At 37.8% G+C, this 13380-nt stretch overlaps 1 protein-coding gene across 3 annotated transcripts in view; it reads right to left on the reverse strand.

Annotated features, from left to right (window-relative positions):
- Egfr (epidermal growth factor receptor) overlaps positions 1–13380 on the reverse strand; it is a 153116-nt gene that overhangs the window by 18902 nt on the left and 120834 nt on the right. For 2 of the 3 annotated variants that reach the window (XM_071773222.1, XM_071773220.1), the window contains one exon: positions 7803–8158. The exons of the other annotated variant lie outside the window; for it this stretch is intronic. In XM_071773222.1, coding sequence (XP_071629323.1) covers positions 7803–7953 — 151 coding nt within the window. In that variant the 5' untranslated portion in view covers positions 7954–8158. The remainder of the gene's footprint in view (positions 1–7802; positions 8159–13380) is intronic. 3 annotated transcript variants of the gene reach the window in all.

Below are 13380 nucleotides of genomic sequence, written 5' to 3' on the forward strand. Positions count from 1 at the left end.
ATCCAAATATTATAAACATTATTTAGATATATGTATAATCATGTATCTTTATTCAAATATTTTATAATTTAATTTATTATTATATTTCATAACTTAATTTTGGCGTATATAATAAAGGCAAATTAAATAGGAATGCAAAAGTAGAATTACACACAATAATGTGAAATGTACACTAATTACATAATACATATATATGTGTATCTTTCTTGCTTTTCATATTGATGTTGCAATTTTATAAATTTATTATATTCCAAAGAAGAATATTTAATTGATTTTACTTGACATTAATCGACTGTCAAACATTAAATGAGCGTGAATTATCTCTTTATTATGAATAGAATTTAAATAATATTATCTTTCTGATTCATCAATCAAGTCCAGAAATTGGTGCATGGGATATTCATATATGTAACTAAATTTTTCTTAAATTATGTGATGCGAGTTTTAATGAAAAAAATACATAATTATATAGAGGAATGTTTGCAAACAAAATTCATCAATCGTGGTCGTGCAAGGATATGTGCAGGGGTAAAAAAATTGATTTATCTCGCGCGAATCTCGTAGCAGGTGTCGACCATTCTGAGAGAAACATACGTCTTTTTTCAGTATATTTTCTCGTTGAAGAGAAAGAAGACATCGGAGTTACATCATCTCGAGGAGTATTAATGTGCACGACACCAAGAGACATTATTATAATTAAATTATAATTCGATATATATTATAGCACGGTGTCAATCATTAAGTTTCGACTTGTATAATATATATGTTCATCTTTATTTTATTTCTTTTGCTCAATACCTAATATAAATTTCCTAATATCTTTCAAGACTTGACAATTAAAATTACCAATATTTTCTTTAATTTTTCGCAAACACATAGAAGAATTCAGCAAAGAACGCTGAAAATATATTTCTTTTGCATTCTATTACTGTTGTTTTCAATTATTTTTTATTTAAGCTCTTGTTAATATCTTTTAATGCGTATGTGTCGTAACTAACTGTGCACTCGATTAAACAATTTTGTACCCCAGTATCTTGGAACGAATATTATTGGTTTTTATGAAAGTAATCCATGATATTTCTCAGATTAAATCAAGTTAAAAGTTGTGTCGATATTTACAGTCGTATAAATTTTACATACTAATTTCTAGATTAGCGATAATCCGGGCAAGGCTCAAGCTTAGATTTTGAGATCCAAGGCAATAGAGGCGTTCTTTTCGAGATTTAATCGCGCGAACGTGATCGTCGATCGATGATCGCCTGGCCGATAACAGTTATACGTGGGCGTGCGCCTATATCATTCTCCTCGGCATATCGTGCAATAATCTACCCGATCCGCGACGTAGATCCCGCGCGAATATCTGACCTCGGGCCGGTATCGTTTAACATCCCTGATCGAGAATCATGCAGCACCGAGTGCCCCGTCCTTTCGTAACGCGCGCTAAATTACCTGTCCCTTTTAACATCGTGTGCGTAGCCTCGAGTGCTTGATGGACGCCTCGCGGGCTCTTCAACTGTGAGAAAGATTGCGCGAAAGCTTAAGAAAACGCGAGGTTTCGAAAGAAATTCAGCTTACTAGTAATAAAGCTGTGGAATAGGCTTGATGCGATCTTCATCGATTGCCGTATTCAACTCTCGTAAACAAATTAATCGTGTTAAATTTGCAGCAAATCTACCCAATCAGACATTTTATCAACAAAGTTCTTTTCAAGTTTAAATTTATATTAACATTACATTTTTCAGAATTAAATATTACAAATAAAATTTACATCGATAAATCGTACATTATAAAAAGTTAAAGAGCGAAGGCTATTGTTATCGATAATTAATGCAGAATACAAAATGACTTCTCATTATTATTTAAGTAATCATTTTTATTTGCACCTAAAACTTGCAATAATCTCCTAAAACACAAAATAAAAATAACTTTTGAATTGAAGTAGTTCTCATGATGGGAATATGACGATGGGAAATTCCAGCTCTCAGAAATTTGTCCGTATAGTCGATGTTATACGGACTATGTTTGTATTATGCACACATACATCGAATGGATCACGGAATGCGAGCGATAAGTTTAATTGACGGGGCAATTAAAGAGCAATTAAAGTCGCAACACGCGAAGATATCGTCAGTAGGAGGCCAAGTCGATAAAACACGAAACGTTCTTGTTCAAACAAGACAAATTTGGTTTCTCATATTGATTCACAGTTAAATGTGATATGTCCAGTGCAAATTATTCTCGAAATCTGAATTTGAAATTGGGCGAAATGCAGCGATGTCAATTTTTTGCATAATATACGAAGATAACGTTTACTTTCTGCACGTTTGCATTTTGTAGCGATTGGACACACTGTCACGTGTCAACTTCTCTCTCCAGCTTGCCCGTCCTCCGTAAGATTTTTCCCGATGCGATCAATGTGAAAAAGCCACCTACACGCCTCTCTGCACCCTCATCGTCCCACCCACATTTCTCTGCTAGACTTGTCGGTGCCTATGGGCGACCTGATGTTCGCCATCGATCAAGCAGTCAACTTGCTGTGAAAGAACCGTGTGTTTGACTGACTTTTCAAACGCTGTATCTTTCATCTTCTGAACGTTTAAAGAATTTTTCCTCTTCGCCATTTGATACATGTAACGCGGGGCAGTGCAACTATCAGATTCGATTATGGATGATGGGAAGATTTTGTTCCTTGGCTTTTTTTGATCGACGTGACATATACATATGACTTCACGTACAAATCTTCAAACCTACGATACCTACCCGTATTGTCAACACTTGAAATATAAATATAAATGGCAATAACACAATGGAAAATATAAGATAAGTAGAGGGATATCGAAAATAAATGAAGCAGGAACTGAATATAAATCAAGAGTTCCTGAAATATCAGTTTAAAAAAAATTAACCGTAAATCTGAGAAATTCTTTATAGTTGCATCTTTGGATGCAATAGTTTCAACCATATATTTATACTTAAAATTGCATAAATATTTAATACAATGTTATTAATTATTTCCTTAGAAGAAAAAACATGCATACCACGTATCTCATATCAATGATGCGTTTTATTTTATTCAAGACAAATTAGATATATTCTCTGCATCGTCTGATCGAGCGTCTCACCGATATTCCACTCTCATTCTGAATAATGACGCCGCAATGTCATACACAAAATTCGAGACTGCACTCTTCATCGTCGTCATTTTCGCGCGTCATCATGTCAATCGACGATCATCGCCACCTTAAGTCTCTCTGATTCGGCATACAATGTGCAACTTGAGAAAAAAACGTTTGACAGCTCCATTTGTGCGGCATTCAGAGATCTCGCCTCGATCATACCAACGCAACGACGCCCATTGTCGTCGCGTTCGTGATCGCGCGCGCGTCATCGCGCGTCCAAAACCCTTGATTACCCTTCGATGGAGTGCATTCATATCACGAACGATACGAGCTCGGCCCGGTCACGTTGGCGAAACGAATGCGAGGCCGTTAAGTCGGGTACGCACCTGCGAGGCCACCTGTTACCCTCAGGATTGTCGCACGAGCCCGCGAAATGCCCGCCAGGCACATTGCGAGAGACGTCGGGCGAAAATGATTAATAAGAATCGGCTCATCTGTTATACCACGTGTGCAATCTCTTCCTGGAATGCTGCCTCAATTGAATATTGAATCGCAGTCGCAGAGCCTTGCACAATCACCACGTACTCATTGCTTATTCTGAACCGATCAACTATTTTGATAGATTTAAAATACTTCGTCCTACTAATAATAAGGTCTTGAAAACAGAATTTGCTTACATGTCATATGAGGCAAATATTCAGTACGTACACGTACAGTATATATGTACAAAAACCAGAAGTATCTCGGAGAAATTAGATCTGTATCTATTACTGATTATATAAATAATATAAATCGGTAACTTTTAGTCATGACTCAAGTTGTTTATAGTATTAAAACTTCAAAAATTGTGTGTGTAAGAAAACTTATGCTCTATTCTATAAAAATTTGGTAAAAATAAATGGGATTTGATTAAGAATCTTATTCACAAATATTCAAGATACATCGATGTTTTTAGGACAAGAGAGATTTCAGTAGAAAAGAAACGCGCGGTGGCGTTTCGATTCGGGTTGACTCGAGTGACGCAATCCCAAAGTACATAAATAAATCTACTGAGCATATTGAGCGGTTATATTTCATTGGTGAGCAAAAAATGCGAACGTCTCTCGGAAATCTGACGTCTCAATCCGTCTCTGGGATCTCGTCGATATTCCGAGCGGTCAATTAAGGCATGCCTCCCAGATGTCCCTGTCTGGTCCTTGCGCGCACGTATACGTCGACGACGACGATGATAAGTCGAACGAGAAAACGGTATTAACGCACCACGCAGTATCTCGTTTCTGCCTCGATGGATGCTCTCTCATGCTTATGCTTCGATAATCTCTCTTCCTGCTCTGCGACTGTCTCGTTATTTACTCCGTATTTACCCGCTGGATACGCTGGAAGATACAATCTGCCGAAGGATTCCGCCGAAGGTGAAGAAACCTGGCAAAAGCAATGGCAGAGAAAGCGAGATTCCCTAGCCACCCAAGAAGAAACGTTCGTAATAATTAATATGGCCGATCAAAGGGACGATACCGATGTCAGCGGAATTGAAGAGACGGGAATTCTCCGAGATTCGAAGATTAGGTCGGTACGCAAATGAGTGAAGTAGGACACTGTATTTCATGGCCAGAGGATATAATGAATAAAACGTCTCGTTGTTCGTCGATTATTCTTAAAGCTGAAGATATAAATAAAGAGCTAGGGGCGATAATTGACTAAGCTTGAGTAGAAACCTTGCCAATCTCTTGGCGTGTATTTGCAAATTTGATTACTATGTCAATCAAACAGTCTCTCTTTCTTTCATTCCCTTAAAAAATAACATAATAAATCAATAATAACTTTAAAAGCTGCAAGAAATACCTAATCTCATTAATAATCATGGCTTTTAAATAATTATTTTAATTTTATTTATTTTATTTTATGAAACCCCATCAGAAAGTTTTTAATATTAAAAATATAGAAATATCCTTAAAATGTAATTCTGACGGCTATTAAATCAACCATTAGAAATTACACATAGTAATCGCGAGATTTTAAATAATACAAGTCACGCCGAATAATTATCGAGGTCGGACAGAAATTGATGAACTTTATAATGAATGTCTATCTCCTGCGCGAAAGTCGGCGTGATCAAAGTCGATATATGTATAAGTCAGAAGATGAATTCTGAAATTGCTGTGTCAAGAGGGCACACTCGATTTTTCAGAGAAATTCGATTTTTTAATAAACGTCACCGACGTTACCCCTTTATTTTCTTGCGCAAATAATATCCTTGCGTCTTTACGCAGCGGATTATCGGAGCTGCACTCGCCTCTTAATAGAGGCTTTATTCCGAACCGCGATACACCTTAAAAGCCGAGAACGATAAAGACGGCCCGATTAATTTACTGCGGCTCCATAATCCCTTCAAGGTAAATCCTTTCTTACCAACCGTTTCTCTCTCTCTCTCTCCTTTTTGGTTTGTGTTGTTTATCCGTCATCCTTTCTACCTCTTTCTTCGAACAAAATAGAGGCTGTAGAGCGCAACACATGGCGGAGGTTTTACTCCCGCCTAATGGGTAGAAAGAGATCGACTCGGGGCTTATCATTATAATGAAAACCTTTATGGAGGCCACTTTAGGTGGTATCTCCTCGTGTCTGCAACGAATTCTGGATGGCTGTTCAAACGCGCTAGACAAACCGCACTTTTCAGCTGCATAATGCGCAACCTCCACGCTCCGGTTATTGTGCTAATGGAAAGACATCTTAACAATCTTTCCGCTGATCATACCAATTCGCTTCGGAACGCTATTCAAATTAGGTCCTAAAAGCCGTTCGTAAAAGTTGCGCAGTTTTCGAAGAATTTGCTGCAAGATTCGATTTCACCATCCATCTAAACATTTATAGATTGTTAGTATTAGTGTTATGCGAAAGTACTCGGATAGGTCTGCTGAGAACACATATATTTTCTGATAAAATTTGAAGCGCTTTCAAACTGTCTATTATAAATCTGGCAGAAGATTTGTATATTTATTATTCATCGGTCAGTAAAACATCATTGAGGCGGATGATGATCGGTTCCAAACGCTAGCATTGTCATAAAGTGTATAATAAATCAAGTGATATAGGGTGAAGTCGATGTCGTTCCACTCTTTAGCGGTGATCCAACAAAAAAATTCTGTGTCTGGAATAAGCACCTGCCTGTTTACGAGGCTAAAAGAGCAGCTGTTTGTTGCGTTCAAGAATAAAGTTAAAAAAAAAATTATATTTTATAATTTATATAGAGATAATTTTTAATTATTACTATATATAATTTTTAGTTAATATAAGTGCTAACTAGGACTTTAAAAGACATATAAGATGTTTTTTAAAGTTCTAATTAGTTCCTACTTATCGTAATATTGATTTGACTGTTTCATTAATTATTTATAAATTGGCAAGACATTAAAAATATGAAATTATGTTTGTACAAAACTATTATAATCTTAAAATATATTAAATATGACTGTGTTAAAGCGTGAGTAAAATATATCAATTTAAATCATCATTCGGATTTTAATCAATTCCTGTTTAAAATCTCTTTCAGGCTCACATGGTATTCTCTTTAATTTATGTTGACATCTGATAAATCTTATCAAGGAGTCATCGAAGCCTGCGGAACCGCAACTTCCACAAACCGCGCGTGTGGTCCATTCGAAGCGCATGTCGTGACAGTTGATAATAGATATATATCAATACGATAAACGCACTGGCGACTATCACGCGCGGCGGTCATCAACACCGATGTAAACACCGCACTTTATATGGGTCAAGCTCTTGTGGCCCACGTGTCCAAGAGCGCGTATATACCGTACTATCACAATCGTCACTCGTAGATGCACTTACACGGTCATGCGCGACGCTAGACGCTCTCGATCAGGGACGAATGGTAAGAGGTAAGATTTTAAGAGTTTCGTCATATTCTCTCCTTTTCCAGCTTCTCCCTCAGATAAGAGAGGAAACGGTACTTTCCAGGTCCTACGTAAAAGGGACTCTTCAGCCAAGCGACGCCCACACCGAGCCGGCGCGGCGCACCGCTTCGCTTTCTACTTTTCTAGACGGTCCCGATGATCTACGACCAAGGGTTCTCCGCTAGGAAGAACGGAGTACGCTCGTACCAGTTAAAAAGTTGGCTCGCAGCAACGATACGCGCTCTTATGCGCCAATAAATTATGTTATTTCCCCAATGCTCTCTAGATCACTGATGCTCGCAAGATTACCGTCTCTTTTTTATTACCGACATGTTCACATTCCAGCGAGACCTTGTCTAAACGTGAACATTTTTAGTTATAAAAAAGAGAAAATAAATATAATTATAAGATAAAGAAATATAATACCTATATTATAAGGCATTTAAACTAATTAAAACGATTGTAAAAGTGGAATAAACATATATTGTAGTATTTTCTAATAATAAAATCAATAATCGTCATATAAATAATTAAAACTAATGATGAAAATTATTTAAAAATTTATAATGCATACATAAATTTTATCATTAAAAAATATTGCACTGCTATATTTATTCCACTTTTTGTTATTATAAAGTATTATAAAAGCGAAGAATTACGATCAAATATTTAGTCGGAAATAATTTTCAAATCGATCGTAATTCCGCTTTCGCAACTTCCTCCCTTTCCCACTCTCTTGCTTTCTCCAAATGGAAGTAGGTGTGAAACTCACTTTTCCCTTTGACGAATTCGGTTGAATTGACATCTGTAGAACTCGGTTGAATTAACGCATCGTAACTACCGGCGACGATCAGCAAGAGGAATGTCACGCCGAAGAAGTTGCAGGTCAACAGCGCTCGTGGCCTGTGTCGGTGGTTGAACATGATGAGCTTTCATGCCCTTCACGAACCCGTAGGCCTTGTCAAGGTGACCCGAGTGAAGATTCCCTCTTCTGCTTCGTGAGCTCGTCGATTTTCACGAACAAGGAGAAGATCGGAGGAACTTCGGAGAACTGTTTCCGCCGCTGCCATCGCTCTCCCTTCTTCACCGTGCATGTCACATGTCTGGCATTAAAGTTGTCATGAGTGTCTGAAATGAGAAAAGTGGCAATCAGTGGAAAAGTAGCGCACGATGTTAAGAGCATCGCATTTGCTCACTTTGCGTTTGATCAACGCGACTCTCTAATCTTCTATATAGCATATTTCTTGTACTTGGTCTCTCTCTCTCTCTTTGCATGGAAAAAAGGAGAAATTATGCCACAAGAGTCATTTACCTACGCTTTGTTCACTTTCCTTTTTGCCATGCGTTAACTGTATCCTGCGTCTTACTGCGTTGCATATTTTAGTCCAAAAGAAAAGTTCAAGATGCTTGAGATAACAAAAATTTAGATAGTCGCATTTAGAATTAAATGCTCAGTGAAAGTGTGATTATACTTTTTTACGCGAATATTAAGCGAGATGAGACGCAAAAGATAATCAGTATAAATCATCCCGCGTTGAAATCTCTGTTATCATTAGCACTCTGAATTGTTTGGGAAGTTACGCGTGTAAATCAATAACTATCAGCCACTAAAATGAGTTACGCTGATTGGCGTGTTTGCAGCACGTGTTTCTAAACTACCCTGGCAATGATATTCATTATATACGCCTGAATAATGCTTTGCATCCTCTATCATATCATATAATATACATTACACGTTGTATACTGCGCTCTGATGAACAGCGCGACAGAATCATAAATATGTTCGCTTCTCGGACAAACTATTAATTTTAAGTCAATTTATTTTAGGTATAATTCCAGTTATCGTAATTCTTATGATAAATTTATCCACTTTATTTTTAGAAAATGTACATTAATGTTAGTGATCAGATATTAATCTCGTGAAAATTGTTCCTCTGTAATTAATTAAAAGCATTAAATTAATATTCATTCTGTATGATGAGCAAAGGATTAAAAAATATTCTTTGTAATTTAACCTCGTGTTTTTATCATGTAATCGGGTTCTCGTTAATTTAATCAGTACCGGCATCAAGTGGTTTTTATACTCGATCTCCATCCCTTAATTTCAAAAAAAGCGTGTAGCTATGAAAAAAACATTCACTCGGTCTTCTAGACCGGTAGTGTTGTGTCATCGCCTCATTTATGGACTACCTTCGACGGAGTGTATCGCGCTAGAAGATGGCAAGGGAGAAATAAGAAGAAACGAAAGAAGAGAAAGACGAGGGAATGAAGGGGCGAAGAAAGAAGGGGCGAAGATCGAAAAAGAGAGGAAGACAATGCAGCTAACAGCAGGTGTCTGCTCGGCCTGTTCGCTCCTCTTTTTTCTCTCGTCTCCGTTCTCTCCCTTTCGTCGCGATTTCATCCAGCGAGATCATCCCGGCACTCACTCTCCGTTCCCTCTTTGTTCTTTCGCACTCCCCGCGGAGTGGCGAACACGAGTTGCCTTATTCGGATGCGACAAGCGAGAATCAACTTAAACAAATGACGTCGAACCGCGCGGCGCGGCGCGGCGGCAGTTTGATTGCGGGTGTCTCGTGATCTCGTTAAGGTCGTCTCTTCGGATCGTCTCTATTAATTACGATCGATACCCGACGACCAGCCGGGTATCGGCGACGAGGCACTCGATCGTGTCGCTCGTGATAGTGCTATGTGTTTTCTCTCCGCCCTCCTCGTCGAGCGTCTCCTCGGTCGTTGCGGTACCACGCTGTCTGCCAACGAGAAGGACGTGGGAGATTCCGGAGTACTGCTCGGATCACAACAGCGATCGTAATACATCGCGTGTGCAAATCTGCACATTTCCACAAACCGATATAAACCCGTAAAAGAACAGAGGAAATCGATTTAACATACATGTTTGTATTCTAACAATAATATATACGTAAAAATTTATAGAGTTAATGAATTCAATATTTTGAAGACAATTTTTTTTTTACAGAATAATGAACATGTTTCTGATACGTTACATTTGTAATTCGTAAGGATTTACATAGCACTGGTGACTTCTGGTCAGAAATACGAAGACACGCGGATTACGAAGCTGCGAACCGGTTCCAGACATACCGTTCGAATGGCGGAATTAATTCGACCTCAAAGGACTGGGGCGCCGTCGACACTTCGCTTAATTGCATAGCCGAGACTTGCAAATTTTTATCGTTCGTCTCAGGGAACTTTAATCATATCTTTATAGCTATTTCTGTGTGATCGCGACTGTGTGACGCAAAGCGTACGCGTAGCATAAATATATTTTAAATCTTCTTGCTATGCGTCCTGCGATTTTACGAGTCTATATAAAGCGCGGAGAATCAAGCAAGCTTAAACTTAACGTATATATTTTCATAATTAGAGATTAATATAATAAATCTTCCAAGTAGAAAATATACTCTATTATTCTCGTAATTGTCGAAATAATGATTGCTCAATGTATGGTATTGTAATAGAATATTTATTATTTATCTGCTTGTTACATAATGTAGGAAAGATAATTTCAAAAAACGACAAGAGAATAATGATGGTAAGCAAACATTTTCTTAGTACTAGATAAAATCTAACAAAGTGTCACGAATCTCTGTAACTTGCATAATAAGAACTCGTTAATATTTTCACATTACGGGGGGGAAAAAAGAAGCTCTCTTTTTCAACTTGCGACACGTCTTGCTTCAGTGCTGAAATTTCACCGTGATTAAGAAAGCCACGAAATATAATTATTTACAGTCGCGATAAGAAATAAAACGGCATCAGCTCCGGCAATTGTGTGTGTCCGATCATTATTTATAAATAATATCCGCGGTTTTCTACTGTAATGTATTTTTATCGTCTATGAGACACCTGCAGTTAAAGATAATTTTTAATTAATTTTTTAATATGTACTTATAATTTTTTTAATTGAATGAAAAATACTATTAATACAACATATCGTGTTTTCGTTACGGATTATTCAACTTTTATTTGCCATATATTCAAACTGTCATAAGAATATAATATATACATTTAAATATGACATAAATGATAACAGAAATATAAATTTTCTCTCCGTTTCTATTTACTCTCTCTTATTTCTTCAGTTTTCAGTTACATACTGTAATTTTCCTTTAATGAGTAGGTATTATTTTGTGTTATGTAAGGTCTATAATACTCTACACATCTCGCGTGTATATTCTTCGTATTCTATGTATAACATAAAATTTCTTATTAAGAATTTTTTTCTTCGTAATTATTAGTTTGCACTACCTACACAGACGGCACAAACGTATACTTATTATTCTGAGCTTCATTGTGTTAAACTCTCAGACAAAATCACAATTTAATGAACTGTATCAACGAAAGGAGGCCTTTTTGCGTTTCTCGTTTCTCATAAGCGAGACGCATTTGTCACTGTTGCACCAAACAGATCAGTACGCTCTCCTCGATACTTCTCAGTGACTAATCGCTGATCGTCTGAGGTGTGTCCGCCTTAGGCCTCGTTAACTTTTCTCAACGTGTACCTGCGTAATCTACCCTTCCCTCATACCTGATCCGATAAGAAGTAAACGTCGAAGGTGCCCTGCGAAAACGACGTCGGCCTCGGCCATGCCGCGCCGTGCCGCGTGCACTCTCGCGTTTGTTGTTTGCAAACTGGCGTATATGCACGGATCGCACGGGCTTTTTATCAACGTCTACAAGGGGAGATTAAGAGGCGTGGTTCTCCGTGTAGAGAGACATGCTCCTACTAGTGAGAACCACTGTTAAAAATATGGGAAAAAACGACAAAAATCTTTTCTGGGCATCCGTTAAGTTTAAACACCTTAAACTAGACTAATTATCTAACTTAGCCTCTTACTCGAAAAGCTCATAATTGAGCATTCCGTGAATTGCACATGAAAATTTTGGTCCATCTTTATTTATTTATTTATTTAACGCCTTTGGAAAATTAGTGAATATTACTTTTACTAAATTTTCTCTAAAAAACTCAAATGTTTGCGCTCTTAGGTCACACATATGTATAAAACTAGAAATTTTATCATTTTTAAAATTCATAAAAGACATCGATTTGGATTTCTTAAATGACATAACCCTATATCATTTATTATTTTATAGTAATTCGCATTTTAAATGGCATAGCACATGGCACACATGCGCAACAAAGGCATCATCAACAATATAAAGAAGGGCATTTAAAAAAAGATACGAAAAGCTTGTTGATCGGACAAAAGACTGGAATTTTTCGTTGCAAAGCCAGAGAAAGTCCTTCCCGAGGAGCGACTAATGCAGAGCATCGTGGATGGCGAGGAGTTCGAGAAACAATAAGAGAAAAAGGATTTTGCCATGCGACGACATCGATCGTATATATCGTCGCGAGGACCTACGTTCCTCGTCCTTCGTCTTTCCGACCCTCATTCCCTCGGTTTCCTCGCGCACATGAGTCGGACTCGGGCACAAAAGCGGCGTCCTTTGAGGGAGGGTCGAAAACAAAAAGAGAGCCGGTGAACACGGCATGCAACCGTGTTAACTGCGCTGCTTATGCATTCATATCCTTGTTTCGCGACAACCTGCTGATTGTTTCCACAAAACGCGACAACCCCCTTGTAGCCCGTGTGTCCAGGCCGGTTTTTCGGCGGATTGTGAGGGAGACGCGCGGCTGTAGGTGCCGCTAAGGACGCGCGAGCCCGCCAGCAAAAAGGATCAATTTGTATGCGGGTGAACGTTCCACGTTTCTGTCGCCGTTCTTAACAGTGTCGGCCGTGTAACGTTTGCACGACAATGGTGACGGCGAGATATAAGGGTGCTCAAGAAATGCGCGTGTATACCGGAAGACAAACAATTGAAGAGTCTGGGGCAACAATGTGCTAATCCACACGAAAGAGAGAGAGAGAAAGAAAGGCGCATGATGTTCTATGAGAGAGATACTTTGTCTGCAGATCCTGACTACTCAAAAGCGATTATATTTTTTAGAGACAGATTAAAATATTAATATAAATGAGGGAAGATGATAAGAGATTACAAGAAAATGACTTATTGAATATTTTAATAGACTTTGTTTGAAATTATGTATAATTTAGGATAGAATCAATACCTATTACTGTTTTTGTTAATTTAGATATCTATTATCTCTATAAGTTGAAATTATCAATCTGTTAATAAATTCAATAAAAGACTCTTGGAGTTAAATTGCTGTCCAAATATAACATTAATGAGAAAATACGAATATGTAGAGCGACATGATAACTCGTTATTTATCCACATATAATATCTACCCATGTCATATACAAATTTATCTTGTTAGAAATCTGAAACAAACTTACTTGAGAAACGAGAAAACACGAAACGCGCGCGCA

This window comes from Temnothorax longispinosus, chromosome 3, assembly GCF_030848805.1.
Source record: "Temnothorax longispinosus isolate EJ_2023e chromosome 3, Tlon_JGU_v1, whole genome shotgun sequence".
In the NCBI taxonomy this organism is placed as follows: Eukaryota; Metazoa; Arthropoda; class Insecta; order Hymenoptera; family Formicidae; genus Temnothorax; species Temnothorax longispinosus.